This window comes from Acipenser ruthenus, chromosome 15 (assembly GCF_902713425.1).
Source record: "Acipenser ruthenus chromosome 15, fAciRut3.2 maternal haplotype, whole genome shotgun sequence".
Taxonomy (NCBI): domain Eukaryota; kingdom Metazoa; phylum Chordata; class Actinopteri; order Acipenseriformes; family Acipenseridae; genus Acipenser; species Acipenser ruthenus.
Genome location: NC_081203.1, coordinates 32197556 through 32223182, shown reverse-complemented (window position 1 = coordinate 32223182; position 25627 = coordinate 32197556). Strand labels below are relative to the sequence as shown.

The window sequence follows — 25627 nt, the reverse complement described above, 5'->3', positions numbered from 1 at the left end:
CTGTTTCTGCAAAGGGACTGAGAGCTTATTATTACAGTGATCATTACCGTCATGATTTCTATAATTTTAAAACCTTTTAAGGCTTTTGTCCTGTCACCTGTAAAACAATGTTACTACATTTAAGAGCGTGTTCTCCCTTTTAAACCTCATTTTATTAAATGAAATCGATCCCTTTTAAAGATGCACTACTGTAGGAGGTTATATAACAGCATGAAAGACAGAAACAAACCATGGACTTTTACAGAGCTAGCAATTTCAATGTAGGCGTATAGGGTTCTTTAACAGCCCAATTAATTCAATTATAAGTCACCTAAGTAACTATTAAATCCAGACACAAAAAGGAATTTTCTGTCAACGTGGTTAATTAATTTATTACTCTGACTTATCTTGCTGAGGGTGCACAGAAGAGCTCACTAGGCAAAGTCCTTTTAAAACTTATTTTGCTGAGGATGCAAAGAAGAGATTACTATAGGCAAAGTCCTTTTTATCACACTGTACACCATTCTAAGAGTACACATTTTATATCACATACCCAATTCTGTTGCCTGTGATTGGGAACTAAGAAAAAAAAAAGGCAAAGCTGTAGTTGAAAGGTATAGTATATTTAAGCAAAAAGACCTGGCACAGAAGGCAAATACCATGGTGATTCGACTGCTGTAACCCCGCAATGAGTGGCTGCCTTAATAGTTAAATATGTTGAGCTTTGGGATCTAAAGACATATCGACAAAAATCTAAACATTAGAGTCACTCAGTGTTGGGATAGAAAGTAAGAGACCAGAACACGAGTAAACGGGTATCAATGACCTAGTAAAGTATAAAACGTGTTTGATGTAACTACAGTTTAATTCCGTTTCACTGATTATCTTTTTCTAGGCTTATGGTACTCTTAATTGAAGCATACATTCTGTTGCTGAAGCATATACTTCCGGGTTGTTGCACTGTCGTGCATTATATCTTTCAGATTAGACGCACAAGAATATGAGGTAAATCAAATTTGGAGTCGTGCTTTTTTGCATAATACGGAAGTAGCGGTGGTCTTGTCATGTCATGTTTTGATTTTGTTGTTATCGACGCTGAACTTACCAGCCCATCCTAACTGTTTTATTGGGAGTTTCTGAAGAAAACGTATGCCGTTCAAATCATATTGTTGCGCAAGGTTTGAAGGCCAGTAGATCACGTGCAGTTCAGATTGCATTATTATTATTATTATTACACTATAGTATGATGTAAGTGGGGAAATGGTGGTATGGCATTTAAATAACTTAATATCCTTATTATGTTGCATCTGTTTTTTCAGAATTCAAGGCTTGATTAGATGGAGTCGGATCTCATCTCCGTGCTGTGGTATATTATTTTGATTTACGTCATCGTTCAGCTGGTGCGGTTCACCAGGGCTGATGCAGACCTCATGCTTTGGGCAGAGTCTTTCGGAAGCAAGCCCGGTGAGTGAACGTTTAAGTCTGTGGCCGTTGACATGTATGCCCTAACCAGACACGGTTTTTATTTGAATGAACTGGTGCTTTTGAAAATGTTCAAGTTGTTTATTCCTCTTACTGTATATATGCTAATGTGTAAAAAATACCACCAGTGCAGGCAGTATAGAAACATGGACCCTGTCGATGGCAAAGGCACCAATAACATTAATTCATGTAATAAGCTTGCAAATGGCTGAATTGTTGTGATTTAACACAATGCCTGGCCTTGGCCAATTTCAAATAAGATAACATCAGAAAGGGCAAGTTCATGTCTGAGGGACACAGTTCTCCAATGTAAAAGCAAATAAGTGTTTAAATTAAGCTCGAGTCACAAGGAAAATGAGTTTGATGGTCCCCAGTGGAGTCCTCATCGCAAAAGCCTTCACAATTCTACCCAGGACCGAATGGCTGGGAGTATTCAGGACTGGATTGAGAGGGACAGGCAGAGCTATTGAAGGAAGTTGCCTTGGTCTTGTACCCTTAATACATATATATATATATATATATATATATAGATATAGATATACTGTCAAAGTTTTCTCCATAGTCGCCACTCAAAGGACATAAGATTGTATCGATCTGTCTACTTATAGAACCCTTTCCCATCTTTCTGTTCACATTTCCTTTTGTTATTCTCCCAACCAAGCAATTAAAAAAAAAAAACTGTTTCTTTTTTATTTAAACATTTTATAGAGCGCAACAGACCACAAGTGGTTTCAGAGCACTGTACAAGACAATTACAGTATGATACGACTGCTATCAACTGATTTCTCCTTTTCACTATGTTTAATGAACAGTAGACAAGCTGTGTGGCAAAGTCGTGTGGATTACCGGGGCGTCCAGTGGAATAGAGGAGGAGCTGGTTTATCAGCTGGCAAAAACCGGAGCTTCGCTCATTCTGTCTGCAAGAAGAGAGAACGAGCTTCACAGAGTAAAGCAGAACTGCATTGGTACGAATGTCATATTGAATTGTCTACTGATGTTGATACGATTCCTGTTGCATTGCACTTGTCTTATTTCCATCCTGGTTTCCAGAACCTAAAACTCACAAGCATATCCGTGTAACTGTAAAACCTGTGGAGTCTTCACCGCTGTTGTCAATGTATAGTAAGCTTAAGACATGCAACTGTCAACCTAAAAGTGTAGCTGTTTTATCTGTTTTAATTATTGGTTTTATTCTTAAAAGTAGAATAAACAGGCTGTACACAATTCCATAATTCTCTCACATTCGTATGATTTCTGTTATTTGGTTTCCAACTGTTGTTTTGTTTCAGTTTTTCATTACATCCTTGACTTATTTGATCATTAGTTCACCTTGTGTGAGCTACCACTGTAATGAGGAAAAAAAAAAAATCAGGCGCTTTTCATCTCGTTAGCAGCAGTAATTAACTCAACAAGCCCATTACATCGCACACGCACAGGTGCAGAAGGTGAGCCCAAATCAAATTAGTCTCAATGTCTTGCCTGTAGTCTCAGATATGATGATGCAAAAATAAAATGTGAGGAACTACCTAGATCAGGGGGGGCCAAAGTTGGCCGTTCCACTCCTGGTCTTTGTTCCTACCCTGTTCTAAATTGCTTAATTGAACCAATCAAACCGCCACCCAGACCCTTGAGTAGTTAATTATTGTTTTACATGTTAAACCTGGAATGGAATGGCCCTCCAGGGCTGTGGGTGGACAACCCTGACCTAGATGCATGTTTTAATTGACTTTAGTGGAGAAAATGTTGCTGGGAACCGTGCTGATTTCAAATTAAAAAAAAAAAAAGTTTCAAGGATGTAATAAATAACAAGCAATATATGAATCGGAAACCAAACTATATGAATAATATGTGGGTAAGAAAATGATTGTATTTTGTACACCCTATTTGTTGTGAACAAATCTTTTCTTTGGATTAATGTTTAAATTTGAACATGAAACAGTCTGGGCTGAAATGCTTTGGCAACATGTTTGGGAAGAAAATCATGGGATTTGTTCATTGCCGAAGCTTGCAAAGTTACAACACTTAGTGACAGAGTGCATGGTTTTACTGCCCATTCATTTAATTTAATCATTTTTTTCCCTGAAGCATGAGATAATAAATACAGCTTGCTGTTATAATTGGAAGGCCAAGTGTGAATGTTCCATCTCCTGTGATGAATTTAAAACACTGTTCTCCTTTTATTTAAAGAGCAGAGCAGGTTACAAGAAAAGGATATTCTTGTTCTTCCGCTTGACTTGACCGCAAGGGGCAGCCATGAAGCAATAACAAAAACGGCCATTGAGCACTTTGGAAAAGTAAGAGCGTTGAAATGGTTCTTCTTTTTTTTTTTTTCTTCTTAAGAGTTCCTTCTTGTATTTCAAAGTCCACACAGCTATTTCATAAGGTTAACCATTTACACACTTGATTGATTAAGCTTAAAACGTGACAGAGTGCTGTTAGATTGGAGCATTTTCCATTGCTCTAGTATAGATACGACTCAAATTTCACCGTTTTGAATGGACTTCCGAGAGGTGCCTTGAGTGTGATTTTTTAAATCAGGTGACTGAAAGTGGCACCCACGTTTGAGGTCACGAAGAGTGTTTTTCCGTGGTGTGTCGTGGAATACAGAAGGCCTGATTTCAAAAATCATACTCAAGGCACCTCTCGGAAGTCCATTCAAAACGGTGAAATTTGAGTCGTATCTCTACTAGAGACACGTGCACTCTGATTGGCCGAAAGATCCTGAGCCGTCTATAATATCAGCTGAAATCACAACTGAGCGAAACTAGACATAAACTAGAGGCTCAGGTGTTTTAAACTCGGTTCACTGTTTTATTGTGTTAAAGACATAATCAGTTCATCCTTATCAGGATGCTTTTTTGAATTCTTAAAAGTAGAAAAAACAGGATGTACAAAATGTAACAATTCTCTCACCTTCGTATCATTTCACCCTTTGAATATCAAGGACCACTTAATAATTTAATATGAAGGCCAGGCATTAATTGCTGCAGTGCGAGCCAGTAAAAAAAAAAATAGCAATATAGCTATGACCTTGACACTGGGGATAATTATTACAAATCTTGTGTCTGTACTGATCTTGTGTCTGCGCATCACGGCTCTATTCAAAAGGTGTGGCCTGCTGTCTCCATTTCGATACAACTGAAAAGAAGCATGCTGGTAAAGAGAGCAGATGCTGAGTAACACAGAGCTGCAGTCCTGGTGCAGCACCCGCGGGGTCGTGAGTTTGGCTCATCCAGCTGTATTTAAAGCGGACATCCCTGCCGATTCTCCCTGTATCAGTTCCTCATGGAGCTGCTGGGTAAGACACACTGCTCTGGGTCACAGTGTCATACCATTAGAGAAAATTAGATTATCATCCCACATCCCTCTAGAGCAGAGAGCAATGCTGGGAGGTACCGATCGCTGTGCTGTGAAGCAATTCCACTGTTGAGTTTTTAAAAAATATGGCCAGTGATTACATTAATTGAACAACTCTGCAATCTGTACTACTGTATCACATAGCATTGCATTGTATTTGAAAACTGGTTTTGTCATTGTGCATTGCATGTAGGAATTTACAGTATGTTTCATAAATAGGTGCTTGATCAATTACTTCAGAGGCAGTCATTTCTAGAAGTGCTTTGTTTATTGGCACAAAGTGATGGTAAATGAGGTATTAATTTGCTTAGCAAATTTAAATTCTACACTTACTGGACTGTGTATATGAGTAACCATCATACTGTATATGTGTAAAGCAGTCAGTCTTGTCAATAACCTTTTTTTGAGTGCCAGCAGTGCTGCCCAAAATGATTATGGTGGTTCAGCCAGCTTCAAGACAAACAGAATCCGTACTTTTTTTATTTTTCTACAGACCGTTTCTTTTCTTGCCGTTTTGTGTCCAGATCGATATCTTGTTGAATAACGGTGGCCGTTCCCAGCGATCCCTGTGCTTGGAAACTGACCTCGATGTTTACCAGGCTTTAATGGAACTCAACTACCTGGGGACAGTCTCACTGGTAAAGTGTGTGCTGCCTCATCTGGTGGAGAGGAAGAGAGGGCAGATTGTGACCATCAGCAGCGTGGCCGGGTTGGCTGGAGTCCCTCTTGCTTCGGGGTATTCCGCTAGTAAACATGCCCTGCAGGTGAGGTAGCTGTGTCAGCTGGCTCTCTGGGCCACCTTTTCATGCTCATGTAGAACAATGTCACTTGCTGTTATAGTCAGATGTACCATGCATCTTATTGGGTCTTTTAAAGGGTCCTTTTTGATTCCTTTTGCAGGGATTTTTCAACTCTCTCAGGTCTGAGCTGGCGGATTTTCCAGAAATCACAATCAGCAGTGTTTGTCCAGGTCCTGTCCAGTCACAGATTATAAAAAATGCTTTCACAGGAGACTTGTGAAAGGTACAGTGCTTGGACTGTGTGGCGCTTTTGTGTGTTACTATTCTTCTACTTGTACAAACATAATAGTATGAAATGGTCAGGTGAGGATACAAAACAAAAAAAAAATAGCAGCTAGCTGGGGCTATGGACTAATTCACTAGCCTGTTGTTGCCTTTCATGTATGAAGGACTTGGTTGGAATCTATTAAATTAGCCTCCGGTGGGCCTAGTCAATTGTCAGTGTTTGCTTGAGCCCAGGACCGAATGGCTGAAGGTGTTTAGGTCAGGATTAAGGTGCACTCTGACACAACGCACACAGTGGACTATAGCCAGTGAGATTAGGGTATATTTTATTGACCTAAACAATGGCTCCTCAGCAGCCTGTGAAATTAAGATATAATGTCCCCCCCCCCCCCCCCCCTCTCATTTTAACATGTTAAATGGTTGCTGGTTGCTTGTTGCTGTTACTGTGTGTTGATGTTTTGCACGGTACAGTAAAGGGCAGTCACAATTGGTTTCCCAGGTTACCTTTAGATAAACAGAAAGGTGCTTTCAGGAATACTGTTACCTGGTTTCAAGGTTTACAGTTTAGTTCCCTGTTTATTAAACTTTCTTCTCTTACCCTTATTTGAACTCCACTGTACCTTCACATCCCTTGGTCCATCCACAACAGCACTGTGCTTGCTCCGAGGGGCTGTGGAGGACCTGTCTTCAGAACTCCCTGTCCAGCACCTTTCAGGAGCACTGAAATAAGAAATCCTAGAACTTCTCACCCTTTTTGAAGCAGGTGCAAAGGGATAGATAAAATACTTTTAAACAGCATGCAGAATACACAATAAACTTTAACAGTTCTTTCCTGCAACTTAGGTCGTTGTTTGGGGGGGGGGGTTGGGGTTGGGGTTGTTTTTAAAGATTTTACATAATCCTGTATAATGCTCATACAGAAAAGGAATAGAAGGTTGATCTAAATTCCAATTCTGGCTAGTTTTATACCATTATATTGCACTCTCTATAGGCTCCTCTACTGCTGCATAATACATATAACATATTATAAACTTACCTGACAAAAAAATGAAAATAAAAATGTTCTTCCTGTATTGGGGGCTTGTTTAGGCTGTGAATTCTGACGCAGATCAGTCTCACAAGATGTCTACGTCACGCTGCGTCAGCCTCATTCTGGTTGGGATGGCTAACAATGTGAAGGAGATGTGGATATCGGAACAACCTTTCCTGCTATTCAGCTACATGTGGCAGTATACACCGACTTGGGCCTGGTGGATCACAGATCTATTCGGGAAAAGAAGAGTGAAAAACTTCAAAGCTGGAATGGTTTGTGTACAACTGAATTCTAGATTTTCACCCTGCAAAAAGTTTTAATACAAGAATGTGAAAAGCAAGTATTTGGAGGGGGAGGGAAAGTATATTTTGCTCTCCCTTAACTGGAACCCAATTCTTCAGGGTCTTTTGTCCCTCATGCTGGATATAATCGGATCAAGAATGCATTTCATGGATCCAGTCTGTGGAGAAAAACATGGTATAAAAATGCATTGTTTGTCTTAACAGCTCTAGTGTCAGCAGAAATGGCCCTAGTATTTAGGACTATTACATGTACTTTATTTATACCAAAGATTACACCCATGTTATGCAACTGTATTTCTTAAATTTTGGCTCGGTTTTCTTTTGGCTGAGTTTGCTGTGTCTGATCACAGTGATTCATTCAAGACTTTGACAGAGATACATTGTTAAAAACGTTCTGTCTATTTTTACTTCTGGTGTTACAAATGAAGACCTTGTGATTGGGTGTACAAAGTTGTGGATGTTATTAACCATTCGAGAGAAAGTCTGTCTGTCTATCATTCACTTTCACTTTCATTGTGATTTCATATCCTCTTATCTTGTACCAATCCTCACAAAGGCTAAAAAGCAGGTCTTTTTAAAGTGCACCCTCGCTATAAGGCTCTCGGATATAACGCTCCTACAGCATGTCCCCCAATTCCCTATACTGGTGATTCATGCAATATTTCTACAGTAAATACAGTACCAGTGGTGTTCAAACTGTAAACAACTTCTCAGTCTAACTTCCGTTTCTGTCGCTCCCTTTTGATACAATATCTGAACTGAAGAAAAGCTGTCCTGGCACTTCGTTTAAAAACCGCTAATTAAAATGATCAACGAGTGGGAATGTTACCTTTTTTAGTTACATTTCTGCTTCACTATGTGTGCATCATAGAGAGGGATTTATTTTATATTGTATTTTAGTCAGATGTGTGTTATGTCTCCCATGATGCCCTCCACCTCATTTATAACACTCCTCGGTTATAACATTCATATTGTGTGTCCCCCGAGACCCGCGTTATAGCAAGGGAGCACTATATATATATAAAAGAATAAGGTTCACTACATTCTGTATTCATTATTTTGGATTTATTTATTTATATATATATATATATATATATATATATATATATTATTTTTTATTTTGTTTACAGGACGCTGACTTCTCCTATTTCACAAAGGCAAAGACTTCCTGAAGCTGCTTTGTACAGATTTTTCTCTTGCGAAATTCAGCCAAACTAAACTGTTGTGCTTCGTGATCATGAAAAGTTTCAATAAAGTGTTGAGTAACTTTCAAGGTTCTTTCCATGTTCATTTGGACAGACCATTGTATTATTTAATAGAATGGGCAATTCAGTGTTTTAGTTTTAATGGAATGGGTATGTTGCTACACCCCCACCCCAAGGGCTTTCAGTTCAGTGCATCTCGCTATGAAAGCAATCAAAGTGCAATACATAATGTCGGTCGTAATGCAACATTATTTAGTCTCTCAACCAATGTTGGGAGGTTTTAAGTAACCTTATGTTTTTAAGAGCCTCTAACTACAATATCATGCCATCACATACATTTTTGAGTTAGCTATTTAATGGGCCTGTAAAATTCCTGAGTGTCTCCAGCTGGCCTTATGGCTGAGGATCAATTAAGTTTAACTAATTGGAGATGCTGAAATAAACAAAATAAAAACGGCATACTAAATAAACAATGTCAAAGCAGAGTGCTACGGTGTATAATGCAGCCTGCACTTGGTTTAAGTTAAATCTGTAACATCTATAAACAGGATGTTTTCCTTGCAGTGTTTTTGGGGATATCTAGTTAAACTCTTTCATGGGCATAAGTTTCGGTTCACAAGTGGGACAGGGAGGGTTATTCTTAAACGTGACATGTGCCCCTGTGCAATTAATTTTTGTAGAGAGCTTCTCTCCCTGGAAAGCCACACACTTTGGTGCTCAGCATGGATATCTTGCTTACAAAATTAAAGTCAGGCCTAAATAAAATACAAAAAGGTTTTTTTTTTTTTTTTTTTCCCATTTGATACTGAGAACATTTCATTCTTTGCGGGATGAAGCACACCACAGTCATAAATACTTCATTTCTTTGCCTTGTTCTTCCTAAAAATACCACTTGCCTGTCTGCAGAAGGAAATTCTATTGCCATAATGTAATAATTAATTAGTTACGATGTTCAGTTGATGTGGATGTCTCGGGAACTTTTGGACAGACCATGAAAACAATAAAGCCCTGTTTTTACTTAACGGCAAGTCAATGTAATGTGTTCCATCGGGGGGGATACGGCTAAACAACCAAAAGTGTTTCATCTATTTTGAATGCATTTTTCAACACTGACTTAACACTTGGTTATTGAAGCCACATCAAATATTATTTTTGCTGAAACACATTCATATTGGTCATTTAACCTTTAACTGAAAAAAAAATATGTACATTTCATTTTATATATTACACGTTGTAATTACCAAACTTGCACTTACGTGGAGTTACTGTTGATTTCTTGACTGGTTTCTGACAAATGTACACTTTTCAGTTAAATCATAAGATGATGTCACAGAAATGTTTTGATAGTACAAAAAGCTTTTAAATAAGTGAGGGCTATGAAGCTCAACATATACACTTTACAGCAACTACCATTAACTAACTAAAAAAAATATTTATTTATTTATTTGTTTTAAAACGTGTACCTTTTGATCAACAAATAGTACAGCAATTAAATGTATAAGTAAAAACGTACATTTGGATAGTACTTAAGCTTTGATAACCCTGTAGTAAAAGACAGACCTAAATCACAAAGGCCTGTAAGCAGATGCAGGTACTTTAGGCCACATTCACAAAGTAATGACCCCAGTGCTAACTTTGCATATTTTTTTATTTTGTAAAGAAAAACAAACTGCTAATTTTATAGCAGGTGCTCCTCAACTTCCCTCCAGTTATTGTAACATCGGTGTCTATTATTTTTTTTAATTTATTATTTTTTTTATTGTTTTTTAAACTTAGCACCGGAGTTGTGAATGTTTTACCCGAATTTAAAATAATTTCAACTTGTGACAGAAAATAGTTACAATACAAATGTCCTGTAATTATATTATATTGATGCTGTTTTGAAGGCAAAGTGTGGTCACACCAAATATTGATTTGATGTAGATTTTTCTTCTGTTCTCTCACTTTGCATTTTGTTAATTGATAAATATAAACTATTAACATGTCTATTTTTGAAAGCATTCTTACTTTACAGCATTTTTTCACACCTGCCTAAAACTTTTGCACAGTAGTGTATATATATATATATATATATATATACATACATACATACATATACACACACACACACACACACACACACACACAATATATGAATTGGAAAACTCTGGAATTACAGGCTGTTAAACATAACTTGACCCACTTATGAAGGTGCACAGTACGCCTGAGCTCCACCTTTAAGAGGTGGTCGATATTTAAACTATGCTTTTTAACAGATACAAGCAAATTACATATTTCATATGTTGTTAACAGTTGGAACAAGAAAGTTTAGCAAGAGAGGTTGTTTGTAATATTTTTTATTTTTTACGAGAAGGCCATCAGTTGAGCCCCACCTTTTTTGGTTCAAGTTATGTTTATCAAGCCATGTTTCAATCCTATATATTTAAATCTTGTGAAAATTCTAAAGCCAGTATTTCATGTAAGAATATATTTAAAAACACAGAAAACTAAACTATTTCAGTTCTTAAAATCTAATACAGTACTTGTATTCCTGTTAAACAAGAAACATTAGTTTACCAGGCTGTTTAAAAACAAAACAAAAAAAAACTTTGTCTAATTAGAGTTTTTTTAGCACAACCATATCACACTGTCAGTCCCAGTGTCACATCTCACATCCATGTCATTTTACTTAAAGATAAGATACTGGAGATTCTTGTCTCATACTGGTTAATTTAGTTTGTCCCTTTTCTAAAATTAACACATCTGGGGCTGTATCTCCAAACTGACCAATCCGTCTCAGAGTGATATAAAGTTAGTGAGACTGGCTAGCATGTTCAATCACAAATTTCGCTATACTGTTCTGAAACAGCTGAAAGAACAAAGCCTTTGTCACTTCCTCTGCCACAAGTCAGAACAAAGGCACATGAAGAGGTGTCGAGGAATAAATGGGATATCCCAGTGGAGGGTCCGCTGCCTGCACCGTGAGGTTTCGGAGCAACACGGGATGCGCTTGGATACTGTAGCGTTCCTCGTCGTCATTGGTGGCGTAAAGGAGCTCCCAAGACAGATTAGCCCACTGTCCCCGGATTCCTTCGGAATTTAACTTTCCCACATGGACTAACCATTCCTGTAGAGTGAGCACACGTCCCTTATAGGTACCCTGTGAAGGAAAATAAAGAAGGTCATGACACAAACCAGAAGGTTTTCTGATAGATCATGCATGAATAATGTATTGGAAACTGTTAGAGGTAAATTGTTAATTTATTCATTACATTACATAATGAACAAAAGACCATAATACTGACATTACAAACCTACTGTACACTACCAGTATTTTGCTCCCCTTTATCACAAAACCTAAACAGGTAAGAGAACAACAAGATAACAATGGCAGGACAAAATTAAATCAACACTCCAGTTACTTAAACACTTGCTGTTTTGACAACTGGTTAACAACATAAAATGAAGTGTTTAAAAAGCTTAAAAAGAACCTGTCATGACACTATGACAGGTTATAAAATAGCTAGCCACCCGTTTCTTAATGTATTTGCTTTCGCTTGCACTCTCTATTTATTCTTCTGTCTTAACTCTTATTTTCTAATGAGAATAAAGAGACTGCAATTTATTACCATGGTGGGATCGTGGCCCAGTGAGAAAAGATACGGCTTTTTCTGCAGCACAGCCTGTTGCCACCTGGCATCAGACGCCCTCCCAATGTACCAGTCCCTTTCATACTCCTCTAGATAGTTAGCCAGCTCGCTGAAATCCTCCACCAGACCCAGACTAGCTTTGTCAAACATCAATTTGAAGGTGTATCTATAAAAAGAAGAGCAAGAGAAAAAGAATATAAATACCAAGCAAATATAAATAAATCACAGTTCAACCCCTTTATAACACTGTGGTCAGGAGACATGGTTAAGAAACCATTCTGTTTGTGGTCCATTGTTATTCATTTTCCAGAAATCATGAGAAACACATGGGAAACATCTACTGGCCATCTTGATATCGCTGAAGAGACAATCATTCCCTCTTCTAGTATAGGCAATAGATTTTAATAAGAAACATGTTCCACAGGCTTTCTAATGCAAAATGACTCGGTGGGATGTCATTGCTTTTACCACAAAAAGTGGGTACAATCACCTCTGCAGATAGCACTTTTTGTGATAAAAGGAAAAACAAATCTCTCACCCAGTCACTCTACATGGTTAGATAGAGGCAAAACACGCTTACTCTCCTACTCCGGTACAGATCTGTTAATCTGTTATTTTTCCATCTCACCTGAAAGCTTTTAAAACAAGCTGAAATAGCTCTGGTTTTCCTGTCAGCCAATCCAACCCCACTGTCCATGGAACATCGCCACAGTATACTTTGTAGACATAACTGGGGCTTAAGACAGTAGATTCAGCTCCTAGTGTCACTCCATAGCAAGTCATCACCACATGGGCGTAGAGGTCCATCAAGGCTCCATCATTCAGGACTCCTTCCAGGATATCAGAGGGCCTTTCTTCTGTATTGGCAATGTCCAGATGGCTCAGGACGGACTTGTACCAGCCTTCAGGGAAAAGCTTTCTTAACTGCTGCATCCGGGGGCCTGGGAGCGCACTTGATCTCCACTCCTGCGGTACATTTAGCTGCTTAGAATGAGAAGAACTGAAGATAACCATTGGCACAGCCTCGGCCTCGCTCAGTCTTTCTAATAATTCCCTCCCCTTGTCTATTGCTGGAAGTCCAAATCCAAGCGCCTGTCGTGCTTTGTCTGTTGACTTCACGCTGAAAGACTCACAGAAAGGGCTCTGCATTTCAACAGAGCCTGGAAGAGTTGCGGACGTCTGTTTTGGGGCTGGATTATTTAAACCTGTTTTTTTACTGGTTGGCTCAGGGCCAAACAAATCGTCATCATCTGACCAATCATCAAAGGTCTCTGAATTTAAACTTGGAGTTTTCCTTATGAAGTTTTTTATTGTGGTGACGTTGACCTCCACAAACTGTTCTGCTACAACCTGGGCTGGTTTTGCCCCTCTCATGTCCTCTGGTAGAGTTCCTTCAAGTGTTTGGCTTTTTTTAGAGCAATGCTGCAGGAGCACCCAAAACAAAATTTTAACAAAATCATCCTTCATTTGTTTCAAGTTGTCGTGGGAGTCAATGATGCCAGTCAAGACATTCCTAGCATCTGAATAGAGACGCACAGGCAGAGCAGCGCAGGGGGTTAAGATGTTGCTGAAATGGTGGTTCACGGTCGATTTCTCCAGCCCATCCTCCTGCTCAAAGGCCATTTCAAACAGCTCGTCCACTTTCCGTGCTTCAGCGGTGTGACAGGAGGTCTCTTGTAGCTCTAACCCCTGGAAAACACAGACAGAAACAGGTAACGGAGGAGACATGTGCAGGCTGGCATAGCACCCAGAGGGAGTTACCATAAAAATGCAAGCACAGCCTAAATGGCTGATACATTTTATGATCCTACAATAGGTAAAGTGTAGATATCACAGGAATGGCATGAACAGTACCTTAATATTAAGAGAACAGTAGCTAAAGCCTCTCTCCAGAACCATGACCCACAGGACTCGGTCCTGAAACCGGCAAAGGAAGTGAGTCCCAGGAGACGGGACACCTGAAGAGATCAAGAAAGCAGACATGTAATAGGAATGTCAGAAAAATAAAGACAGCTTCACCCAAACTTAAATCTCCATGGTGCAACAAAGAGGCTGTACTCAAAATGAACAGCACTTTAACAGCAATTTGTAATAGCAAAAGCTGTTTTTACAGAGATTGTCAAAAAGGTGTCACTACAAGTTACTACCTTGAGACATTCAAAGTCATTGGTGAGGGTTATGAAAATGCTACATAAAACACACAGACAGTAGCTAACACACAAACATTTCTGATTGCTGCATTGAAGAGTGTTCCGGTTTATATATATATATATATATATATATATATATATATATATATATATTATATATATATTATATATATATAGGGCCTGAACTTTTCGGTTTTTATTTTCCAAATCTCTACCTCCCTTTAAATGTTAATTAGTCGTTGTTAAGCTGTCTCTGCATCCTAATAAAAATAGAAAACTACTAAATTAAAGAATGGTTATGTGCAATTAGCGTAATTTGTCACTTCTGTTTGAAATACAAATTAAGCGAAACAGAATCAGGTTCAGGCTCACAATATGAAGGTAAAAACAAGTGACACTGTTTTATAATTAACAGCTTTTTCTAATTATAATCAGGAAACATAAAATCGGCTCAAAATAAGTTTAAACGGATGTCCTGTGATCAAAAATAAAACCCTATATACATACAATGCTGACATATTTTGAAAGCAATAACTAATTGAAATATTGACAGTGGGATGTAATGGTCACATCCACAGTATACAAATCCTTCATTACAAAAAGACAGAGAGCCAGAGAAAACAGCATGGTCCATCTATCATCGCTTGCATCTGTAACATTGTTGTCTTCAGTAACTGCATGAATCATTTGATAGAAAAAAAAAAATGATGGTGACAGAAATAACTAAAGCTTGGTAAACTGTGTATGCTGTAATTCTTTATAGCTAGACTATAGTGTTTTTATTGCCCAAGGACAATGTCAGATGTCATTGGAGTATCTCACAGAAACTACAATGCTAGATGATGTAAAGTGACATTTTATGCATTTCGTTGGTATTCAGAGCTCAATGATGCTAGAATGTCACAAAAAAGGGGCATTAAATAACAAGATTTTTCATATTTTTCCTGTCTTATGAAAAACTCTTAATCTAGCTCACCAGGTTTTAACTGAATGAATTACAAGCACATAGGTTAGCCAATATTATTTGTAGTCTTGTGATTTTTTAAAATTATTATTATGATTATTTTTTAAAAACATCCAAGTGATCCCCAATGAGTTGTTATACAGAGATCAAGTAACCCTTTTTCTACACAGTGATACAATTTCCTCTGCTAGACTGTTTCAGTGCTACATCTGTGCTGCAGGGCCTCGGACATCTTCTTGTCTTGTCTGGTTGACTTTGCTAGATTAGACAAGGTAAGAAAACAGCAATTCTTCCCACTATAGCGTGATGGAGTGAGCTGAACCCCAAGCAGTATAGATCACACAGTGCATTCAAACAGGTACTGGGAGATCAAAACAAAACAACCGTTTTTAAAGAGTAATTACTGTGCCTTTTTGTTTCTGTACCTTTACCTTTTTATGACATTTGCAATCATTCCAAGTGGTAGTTTATAGAAGTAAAAGCCCGGACCATCTATTATTATTATTATTATTTGTTTATTTAGCAGACGCCTTTATCCAAGGCGACTTACAGAGACTCGGGTGTGTGAACTATGCATCAGCTGCAGAGTCACTTACAATTACGTCTCACCCGGAAGACGGAGCACAAGGAGGTAAAGTGACTTGCTCAGGGTCACACAATGAGTCAGTGGCTGAGTCGGGATTTGAACCGGGGACGTTCTGGTTACAAGCCCTTTTCTTTAACCACTGGACCACACAGCCTCCTATTCTAGCTCTTACTTCTATAAAGACACTTCGGCTGATCCAGCCGGGGTGGCAGAACTAAACAGAAGAGCAGCCCCTGAACTCAGGTAAAAGAAACTTAATACAGAAACTATCAAAAAGCTAAAAATAACACAATATTCGGCATATTGCAATACAAACCACCTATAATGACTGTAAACATCATAAACACGGCAAGTGGACAGTGAAAAAAAATGGGATTCAGTGTCATTTGGAAAAAAGGTATTTTACAGGAAAAAAAACATTTGTAAGAACAATTTTGGTAGAGGGTGACGTTTTACAGAATAAATAGATAATAGAATTCACTGAAGTTATTAACAAAGTCACATACTGCACAAGGACATCTACGGACGCCCGGGGGGAGGGAGGGTTAGGTCGGCCGGGGTGTCCTTGGCTCACCGCGCACCAGCGACCCCTGTATTCTGGCCGGGCGCCTGCAGGCTTGCCTGTAAGCTGCCCAGAGCTGCTTTGTCCTCCGACGCTGTAGCTCTGAGGCGGCTGCACGGTGAGTTCGCAGTGTGTAAAGAAGCAGGCGGCTGACGGCACACGCTTTGGAGGACAGTGTGTGTTCATCTTCGCCCCTCCCGAGTCAGCGCAGGGGTGGTAGCGGTGAGTTGAGCATAATAAAATAATTGGGCATTTCAAATTGGAGAAAATAATAAAAAAAAACAAATTGGCAACGACTAAATTTAAAAAAAATAAATAAATAAATAAATAAATATCCAAGTGAACACCCACGTGCTGGCCCAACAAGCGAATGGTCCAGCGGGATAACAGCAAGTATCAGTAGGTCAGGAGTTCATTTTGCAGTCATGCTCGTCTGGCTAAGGACTCAAGACCAGTCTTCACTGCAGTGATTTTCACCTGGGGCAAACCCAGAAGAATATTTCGACAAGCAAGTAGTAACAAGCAGATCCCAAGCAGTAATATTGGACGCAAACATACCACAGCAGCACGTGAGATAGTTTACCTGTTAATGCTTTATCTAATGAAGGCTGGGCCACACATTGAATTATGAAAGCTGATTATTAATTTTAAGGTTTGTTTAACGGATCCAAAAACAGCTTGGATGACTGATCTTAAGTCTCTGTTTCTGCCAAGATACAAAAATTGCTCGTAAATCACTTGTACACTATCCTTACCCAAACTTCCAGTGGCAAATGCAGTTTGGAAAGCCTCCGTCAGGCTCCACAACATCTGCTGGTAATACACCGAATCAGGGCACATGCAGGCGGCTGCCCCCACGGTGCCCGGCCAGCTCCTGACCGGTCTGGGGAAACCCACCAAGAAGACCGGCAGGGTGAAAAGAGGGAGCAGCGGAGCGGAAAGCACGGCCGACAGGGCAATGACAGCCAGCAGCATGGGGAAGAGCACTGCATTGATCGTGATCAGTGTGACGGTGGACTTCCGGCGCTGTTTCTTCTCTGTCCAGGATGATATGAGGATAGTCAAGGCAAACTTGAGCTTGGAAAAAAACTGAGTAAGGCGATCCCAAATAATGCCAACCTGTAAAAAAAAAAATATATAATGCTGACACAGCTCACTTACATATTTTTTTTTGGTGAGGCTAGTACTTAAGGCACAAAATGTGCCAGAGTGAGAATCTAAAATTGAAATAGAAGCGTCAATGAAATTAACCTAGTCACAAAACCACTGCCTAATTCTTCACAATTGGCAACGGCATGGAGACTAAACTTCTCTCAGCTCCTAAGAGGTCGCTCTCTCCAGGACAGGCTTAAGGCATGCTTGAAGGTGCAGTGTGGGGAAGCTCACGTTGCCAATGCTTGAGCTCTCTATGCTCTGTGGATGACTCTCCAGTGGTGTCAATCCAGTACTTTTCTTGGGCACCAATATGTATCGTGAATTATATTTAAACTTTTTTTTTTTTTTTTTACCAATAGTAGTTGGATTCCAGTTCCCAAGCTGTTCCACCACACTAGATTACTCTTTAAAGCTGCCAGACGCACAACAGCAATCACCACCATCTCCAACAAAGCATGCTCTGTGTTCTGCCACAACTGTGAAAAAAAAAACAAGTTACAGTATCTTTTTGAAACCATCACATCACAAATAAGACGAGTCATATGGAAAATATAGCAGCAGAACTGCAAATAAAAGCTGACTGCAAACAAACTACACACAAACAAACAACCGACACTGACTCTCAGTGTAATTGTAATGATATATTTGGCCAGATACATATGTGGTCAAATAGTATACAGAACTGTTTTTTTTTTTAATAAATGAGACAACTTACTGTTCTGAAAGCTCTAGTAAATCCAATGCAAAGAGTAACTGTGTGAAGACTCTGTAGTGAGATATCCATTGCAAGAAATCCAATCATGGCAAAAGGGGACACTGAAAGGAAAAGAACAATCTAAGTTTTCTTTTTAAAAAGTTCAGTAAAGAGTTTAAGAAAAAACATTCAACGCTTCTGTAAATGTAATTTCGAAAGCAAGCAGCTTCAAATGACATGAACACTTTTTTTTTTTTTATTGCTTACCTTTAAGATTAAGATTTTTACATTTGTTCTAGGTCCAAGTGTCATTTCTCAAATAATGGCTTCTGTTTATATTTTGCTAAATCCCGGTTTTATTTATGCACTGTATACTACACAATAGCTAAGGTGCATGTGCTAATGTATGGGGGGGGGGGGGGGGGGGGGGGGAGTTATTTGCACGATAAGTGCATGTGCATTTATGCAGGATTATTGTAGAAAAAAAAACTAGCTTAGAAAGAAAAAAGTTTAATAAAAAAAGCTACTTGCTCTTTAATTAAATTCTTCAAGACATCCCCATAGTTTTTTGTAAGCAAAAAAAGTTAAGGTTTTAAACCAAATAAATACCACAACCCCACAAATTTAAATCTCCTGTATTTTAATTTAAAATCTTATGATCTTACCTAGATTGATTAGAAGTCTTCTCACAATCCCAGCCTTCATAAGCCCACTTTGCTTTTGTTTAAAAACTTTCAAATTTCTTATCTGTTGAGGGTAGAAAGGGTTTCGAAAGACTCCATAGAAGATGTATGCACCTTGAATTTCTCGTAAAATCCATGAAACAACAAGGAGCGATATGAGGATATAGCTGACGATGGCTTGTGGGCTGCTTGCAGACGTTTCTAAAATTGTTCCAAAGTGATGCAGGAGACCAGCTTCTGCAAGAGCTGCCAGAAGGACAGTCAGGTAAAGGAAGAACTCCTTCCAACCCAGCCTCCAGCCCAGACTGCGGGGCATGTCTCTGAGGTCAGCCTGGGCGTCAGGGCTTCTGCAGCAGGAGCGGAACATGAGCTCCACCTGGCTGAAGTCAAGGCTCAGAATAAAGCCCATTCCAGTTGTGAAAAGAACGACCCCAAGAGAGCTGGGAATGAAGTAGGTCCCTATAGCCACTCCAACAGAAACAAGAAACATCACCACCAACCTGAAAACAAAAGAAAAGCATAACTTACTCTACTAGATGTTTACTTTTCATCATTTTTTTTTTTTTAATGGATTTTATAAGCGTTTTTGTGCCGATCTGAATTGTCCAATTGAAAAAAGTCACCTTTCCACTGCTACTCACTTACTGATCTGGTGAGCTAACCCCAGATGATTTTCCTCCCCAAATTCAAAGCCCAATATGGGCCCTTATCCATATATTTCATACTTCATTAATCAAATCACACAAAAGAATCAGAATGTCAATTTAAAGATAGCAAACAATTGGCATACTGTTTGTAAGATACCTAATGGTAATGCAATATACTTTGTATGACCTGCACAACAGCATAATATAATGCAACATATCATCTTTCACTACCTGATGTTCGTGGACATTGCTGAACCTCCAAGTCCAAATACTAAAGTCTGTTCCATACCCCAGAGGAACACTGCATCAACTGGAGAGAGGATGCCAAGGGCCCAGAGAAGTGGAAGAAACAAAAAGATGATGTGCAAAGCCTGGTTTGCTTGTTGTAGGTCTGGGATTGTGGCATTAAATCTAAAACAAAACAGAAATGTATCAATCTGAACGTGCAGAAGTAAACATCAAGGAGTATTGTTATTTAAATATACTACTGGTAACACATTCCTATTTTTCTTCTTTATATGTGATTGTGATAGTTTATACAATTGTAAATCAGACCTATTTAACATATTTTACTGAATATTTTAAAATATCAACAACAAAATTGCATTAATTGTAATCCTCCAAATAATGCACTTATTCAAATTCCTGATTATCTGTCTTAGTAAGGGTTAAAGCTCACATTATTACTGTATGCAATGGGAGTTTTATTCCCATCCCTGTCATAACCAACAACATATTTGGAACCACAGGTGTTACTGATAACCCTTGGTAAGTAAGAGTCTGGTTGGCTCAATGAAGTGGCTTTTCTCCTTTGGGAATCTGGTTTTATATTTAGCCCAATTGGCAATAGTGTTTTCTTAACCACTATTGCCAATGGTCACTTCTCTGGCAAAGTTGCAAACATCCAAGAATTTTATGGGCATGGAAAAACAGATTAGCAAAGTAAATAATAACGGCCATTTCAACTGTAGCAGCCTATGCAATCTTTGTAGATAAATAAAGGACGTGTTTCAAGCACAAGCCTGTAAACACATATAAAGAAAACCCTTTGAACAAGCGTTGGGGTTCACCTTTCGTAACCCTGCTTTGACTGTACCTGTGTGCGAGATCCACTGCAATGAAGGCAAACATATACAAAGGTCTAGTGAGTGGGGTTATCTCATAAGTGTCTTGTGCTTGGAATGTAGCAGTCTCTGTAGCTGTATTGATAATTAATGAATATTCACCAATGCACAGGGTCACCCATCCAAACACAAAGATCATGACAGCAGCCCCTGTGTTGTTGTACAAAGAACTCAATCTATTGAGTAATAAATACCATGTCCCCAACCCACACAGTGCCCCAGCAAGAACTGTGTGAAATATTGTGTTGACAATAAACTTCTTTCCGGGAATAATAAATTTGATTGTCTCAGAGCCAGCGCAGCTGGCAAATTCAAATTCCTCTTCATCTGTGAGGATATTTTGAGTCTGGAGTCTTTCTACGGTAACAGTCCTTCGTCTGGCACACAAGTTCATGATCTGGACGACTGAAGCAGCTATCACCATTAGTCCTCCAGAAAGCACAGCTGCGTGATAATCCTCCAAGAGCAGCAGCTGGTACAAAAGCGTCCCCACCCCTCCAAAAACCCATGGTGTCAGAAACAAGATGATCTGATTTACGTAGATGTAAGGTGGAGCACAGTATCCTAGTTTCAACTGAGGTCCTCCCAGCACAGACTGTGGAAAACGTTTCCAAAAGAATTCCTGCTTGTATTCATTGAGCAATGGGACATCTGGACCCATTCTGAATATAGCCTTGTGCTTTTCCAGTTCATCCTCACCACCTGATACAGTGTAGCATTATCTGGAAATATAATTCAAAAACATAACATGAAAAAAGAGGATATGAAGTCAACTGGGGTAAAAGTGTGTGTGTTTGATATCCAACTTCAGAGTGACATGTATTCAATTTAATAACTGTAATATTTAAAAAAAAAACACATTCAAAATAACCCAACCAAAATTTAAAATGTTTATTTACATGTACGGCTTGATTCGCTTCAAATACGTTACACTGCCAAATACATTTGCAACACTTCGGTTAAACAAAATACACGAGAATATCAAACAATCTATGCAATGTACAAAGTTTCTTAAGTCATAATTAAATCACGTAAAAAAAATGATTACGAATGTTTAACAAAATATGTTATCGTAGTTATTGATTTAATCAAAGCACAATGTTATTTAATACCAACTCAAACAATAGTTACCTTTTCTAACTTACACATTACAATGGAAACTACCTTAATTAAAAGCTCATTGTATGCGTTGTTAATCCATCCCGAATCTATTCCGTTTAACATTCAACTGTTTTATTGAAAGTCAGGTTTACTTGTAGAATTCTAACAGCATTCAACATGTGGGCTACGCTTCGGGTATTGTTGTAGGATACATAGTGCAGCCACATATTCTGTTACTCCACAACGTAAATCACAGAATTTACTACCGAAATATGTTGAATGTCACTACAGATGTAACATGACCGAATGGTTTGCTCAAAATAAAGCTGCGCTCCCTCACCCTTAGACGCTCCTCCGTTTCTATGGACGGATGAAACAATAACTAGCAACACTTAAACACAGAAACGTGTACAAACACCAGCTGCCAGGCAATGCATACTAAACCTTGGGAAAACAATCGATGGGGAGTAAATACTACCTCCATAATACATCATGCATTCTTTTGAAAAACACACATGCAAAGACTCATAATTAGTTTGTTTTTTTTGGTTTGTTTGTTTACAATTTCTACTAGCACATGTAGCTTATGTGAAACCGGGGGGTCTGTTCGTCTCTACGCAACGCAAAATTCTGTTAAAGGAGAAGCGATGAAAAAAAACAACAAACCGCCTATAACGGTATTTTTTCCAACATATTACTTAATGAAAACCACATGTGTTCACATGGTACAGTATTACTGTTACTACACCGCCCCTCATTGGCATTTTCTTTGAAGAAATACTTACACGTGATTTCGGCTTGCTCTCTAGCAGTAATATGGGTACTAAGTTCGAAATATCTGAGGGTTTAGTGTCATTTTTATTTTTCTGCTCTAATCGCAAACACCTGAATTGTTGTTAGCTACTTTGGAGCTGGTGACAGACGCCGCCCGTTGTTACCTGCCAACAGATGGATTTATTCACACACTTACGCAGAAACGTGACCTTTCACTCAGGAACGTAATGCTCATTGAACGTTTGTGGCCTGACGAGCACCCTCGTCACGTGATCTGGGCTATTCACCCTAACATCTCCAAACCATTAGTATCTCCTACTTCTGCTTCGGCTCCAAAGGGACATTTTATGCTATATAGTACAGCAAATGTGTTTTTATTTAATACAGTGTTGTGTTTACCCTATTAACAAAACCGTTTCGTGAAGGACTGTTGAAAAAAAAATGGATTTTCACATTTTCAAAAAAGCCTGTTTTAGTGAGGATTTATTCGTTTTCTCCTCATTTTTCAAAAGCACTGTTTCATCCAAGAGAATGCCTTCAAAAAGTCCTTTAAGTCTTTGTGGATAGGGCCCCTTGTGGGGCAAAGGGAAGAATTTCGCTTCTCTTTTTTAGATATTATGACTTAAAACAAGTTAGTTGGAATTCATGAGTACCAAACACAATGCAGAAAGTGGAGTGTGCTGTATATACAAGGTGTGTTCTAGTCAAACATGGCCTTGAGGGAAAGCTGGACACTAGGGTAGAGTGCACATAAAACTAGTGTAATTTCTCAATGTCCCATCAGCATAGAAGTGACAGAAGCCTGAAGCATGGCTGTGATAGGATGCCCTGCAGCCAGGTCATTACATAGGCACTCACACCCTCATCTGCCCTGAACTTTTTCCCATCAAGCTCTGCACCAATGGGAAACAACAATCCATGTGTTTTACTTGAACAGACCTCATACAATAGAATATATTTTAATTTTGAGAGCCCAAACAGCTTTAGGTTGTGAGCAGAAAAGTGTTTCTTAATCACCTTTGCCTCATTCAGCACGCTCATTAAGACTGCCTGGAGTGACAAACCTGGACAGACGAACTCTTCAGCTAATGTAACTGGAGAGCTTGAAGGAGATTTTTAGCATGCCGATTTTCTTTCAAACTCATCAGCGGACCATGCATAATTAATCATTAGCCTGGAGTAGAGTTTAAGCACTATGTTTTGAGGACAAGGCAAGGCTTCCAAATGGCTTTAGCTACAGGAGCCTTGTTTAAATGACGCAGGATTGCGAATGTGAGTGCAATTACCCTGTAACTTGTCAGTAAAGGAGCCACTTGCACTGATTGCTGTGTGCGGTTTTCCAATTTACAAATTCATCTTCAAGGGCAAGGGGCCGCCCAGGCTGCCTATCTTTAATCAAGAAAGACAGACGGCCCATTTATGTGTCACCAGAATGGCAAATGCCCCCTTTTGTCTAAAAACTTCTGCAAATGTTACTGACATTAAGAGGTGCCTAGTGCTTTCCATTGGAGGGGATCTCAACACTGCACATTGGGTTTAGGTCTTTACATAGAAAATGCAATTTTCTCCATTGATGTGAAACTAAAATAAACTACATTTTTTACAAATAAGTTACAAACAGCTCAGAAGTTTCATTTGGAGGAGTGCAAGCTATGCCAGTGTTGCCTGTTGCAGTTTCCTCTCACAGGAATTGGGGAGAGTTGCATTGTGGTGGAAACATCTGGATGAATGGGCCTGTAAAATAATGAGCTGAATTCTCAAAGCTGTTCACTCCGAATCATCATTAGCGCATTTTTTGTCTAACATCATTTGCATTTCAAAAATGAATAATAAACACATTTTAGACTAATCACAAGCCCCTAAATTAAAAGTCTGAGTTGTTTTTTTTTTTCTGGGTTGGTAACTTTATTGGGTGTGTTTTGTTTCTACTATCTGAAAAAATAATGCGATTTGGAGTAAATGGTTTTGAGAATCCAGTCTAATGTTTTTTTATTTTTTATTATTATTATTAAAACATACAGTAAATCTAAAACTCTGTGAATAGGACTAATCAGGTCAACAAACATTTAGTCTGATTCCTTCAATGCCATCTGCACATAGCAGCATGTAAACCATTCTATCACAACAGAGAACAGAGCTAGCTGATCTGAAGGCAGTCTTAAATAGTTATGTCACCATGAAATAATTATGAGCATTCCTGAAACTGAGAAAAAATAGTATGGTTTAATTCATAGTTTCCCCAGAAATCATTTATGCCTGTCTTTATCTGTGGAAGGCAGGGTTGTCATTATAATTAAAACTGTCACAACAAAGACAAAACAATGACTTAATACTAACATGATCTCTCCTGAACTAAGAGCAAATGTGGAGCAATACATATTTGAGTTTGAATTCATCAACATTTTGGAACTCAAAGTACAAACAAAGTGAGCTTGTTATTTCTGTGCCTCTTGTATATGCACAGACCAGTGACCCATGTTTCCCATGTTAGTATTCTGCATTTGTCTTACCATACTGCTCTGTGTTTTATTGTAATATAAACATTTATAATGGGTAAAACCAACAGCTTTTGTAAAATAATATCTCAATGTACATATACAGATGGCAAGAGCCACATTTCCAGTTGTGGGGTTGAGTAGAGTATGCTATGTAACATTTACATATGAAAAATTGTGAATCATGCTTAAATATTTATTCAGAAAGTTGCTGCACAGCACACTTAACTGCAGCCTTACAACAACCAAGAATTGATTTATTTTTTCTTATAGCCAGCCGCATATGCAAAATCATTATTCATTGATTGCACTCAGCTTCCTTGTCATAATTGCAAGAAAAAATCACCAAGGTGAACATATTTGACGCAGAAAAGAATATCCATGTTTGCTCATTTCTAACATTCAGAGCACAGCAGCTTAAACTCTGATGTGCAATGTGACTTTAACATCTGGGCATATTAATTATAGAATCAATATCCTCGAAAGGTTACCGACTGAATGCAAACTCTGCTTCCTGTAAAGAATATTACCATTCCTGCACACTGATTGTCACTGCTACCAGGGCGATGTACTGTTTGATTGCAATGTTTGTTAGGCTGCCAAGCCCTTGCCAGCCATTACTCTGATTGAGAAAGCCAGCAGAGGTTAAGCCCCATACTATAATAATCCCTTGGTCTGCA

The 25627-nt window shown here is 38.7% G+C and overlaps 2 protein-coding genes across 6 annotated transcripts; one reads left to right on the top strand and one right to left on the bottom strand.

Moving 5' to 3' along the window:
• Window positions 1-913: 913 nt before the first annotated feature.
• LOC117421891 (dehydrogenase/reductase SDR family member 7-like) lies at window positions 914-8451 on the top strand. Of its 2 annotated transcripts, XR_009307411.1 has the most exons (8): window positions 916-984; window positions 1299-1443; window positions 2274-2426; window positions 3649-3755; window positions 5343-5582; window positions 5719-5841; window positions 6933-7148; window positions 8309-8451. XR_009307411.1 is itself a non-coding variant. In XM_058987971.1 (6 exons), the coding sequence occupies exons 2-6, from the start codon at window positions 1317-1319 to the stop codon at window positions 7194-7196; spliced, it is 891 nt and encodes a 296-aa protein (XP_058843954.1). In that variant the 5' UTR covers window positions 914-984; window positions 1299-1316; the 3' UTR covers window positions 7197-8248. The 2 variants fall into 2 exon arrangements, 1 of the variants encoding a protein (XP_058843954.1); XM_058987971.1 differs by lacking the exons at window positions 5719-5841; window positions 8309-8451 and having other exon boundaries at window positions 914-984; window positions 6933-8248.
• Window positions 8452-9795: 1344 nt separating this feature from the next.
• LOC117973916 (pecanex-like protein 4) lies at window positions 9796-22717 on the bottom strand. 4 transcript variants are annotated; one of them, XM_058987969.1, is made up of 11 exons: window positions 22649-22717; window positions 20550-21299; window positions 19685-19864; window positions 18789-19306; window positions 18145-18245; window positions 17783-17905; window positions 17030-17393; window positions 13867-13970; window positions 12641-13701; window positions 11992-12178; window positions 9796-11522 (listed from the first exon to the last, which is right to left on the bottom strand). In XM_058987969.1, exons 2-11 carry the CDS (start codon window positions 21236-21238, stop codon window positions 11271-11273), a joined length of 3579 nt encoding a protein of 1192 aa, XP_058843952.1. In that variant the 5' UTR covers window positions 21239-21299; window positions 22649-22717; the 3' UTR covers window positions 9796-11270. The 4 variants fall into 4 exon arrangements, with proteins under 4 accessions (XP_058843952.1, XP_058843953.1, XP_058843951.1 ...); XM_058987970.1 differs by lacking the exon at window positions 22649-22717 and adding an exon at window positions 22617-22639; XM_058987968.1 differs by lacking the exon at window positions 22649-22717 and adding an exon at window positions 22464-22610.
• Window positions 22718-25627: the final 2910 nt, after the last annotated feature.

Coding starts and splice junctions, on each gene's coding strand:
- LOC117421891 (XM_058987971.1), top strand. CDS start 1,317: ATGGAGTCGGATCTCATCTCCGTGCTGTGGTATATTATTTTGATTTAC. Junction 2,427..3,648: donor AGTAAAGCAGAACTGCATTG/GTACGAATGTCA, acceptor TTTTATTTAAAG/AGCAGAGCAGGTTACAAGAA. Junction 5,583..6,932: donor CTAGTAAACATGCCCTGCAG/GTGAGGTAGCTG, acceptor GGGCTTGTTTAG/GCTGTGAATTCTGACGCAGA.
- LOC117973916 (XM_058987969.1), bottom strand. CDS start 21,238: ATGGGTCCAGATGTCCCATTGCTCAATGAATACAAGCAGGAATTCTTT. Junction 18,246..18,788: donor AAGACTTCTAATCAATCTAG/GTAAGATCATAA, acceptor TTTTCCTTTCAG/TGTCCCCTTTTGCCATGATT. Junction 17,906..18,144: donor TTACTAGAGCTTTCAGAACA/GTAAGTTGTCTC, acceptor TTTTTTTCACAG/TTGTGGCAGAACACAGAGCA.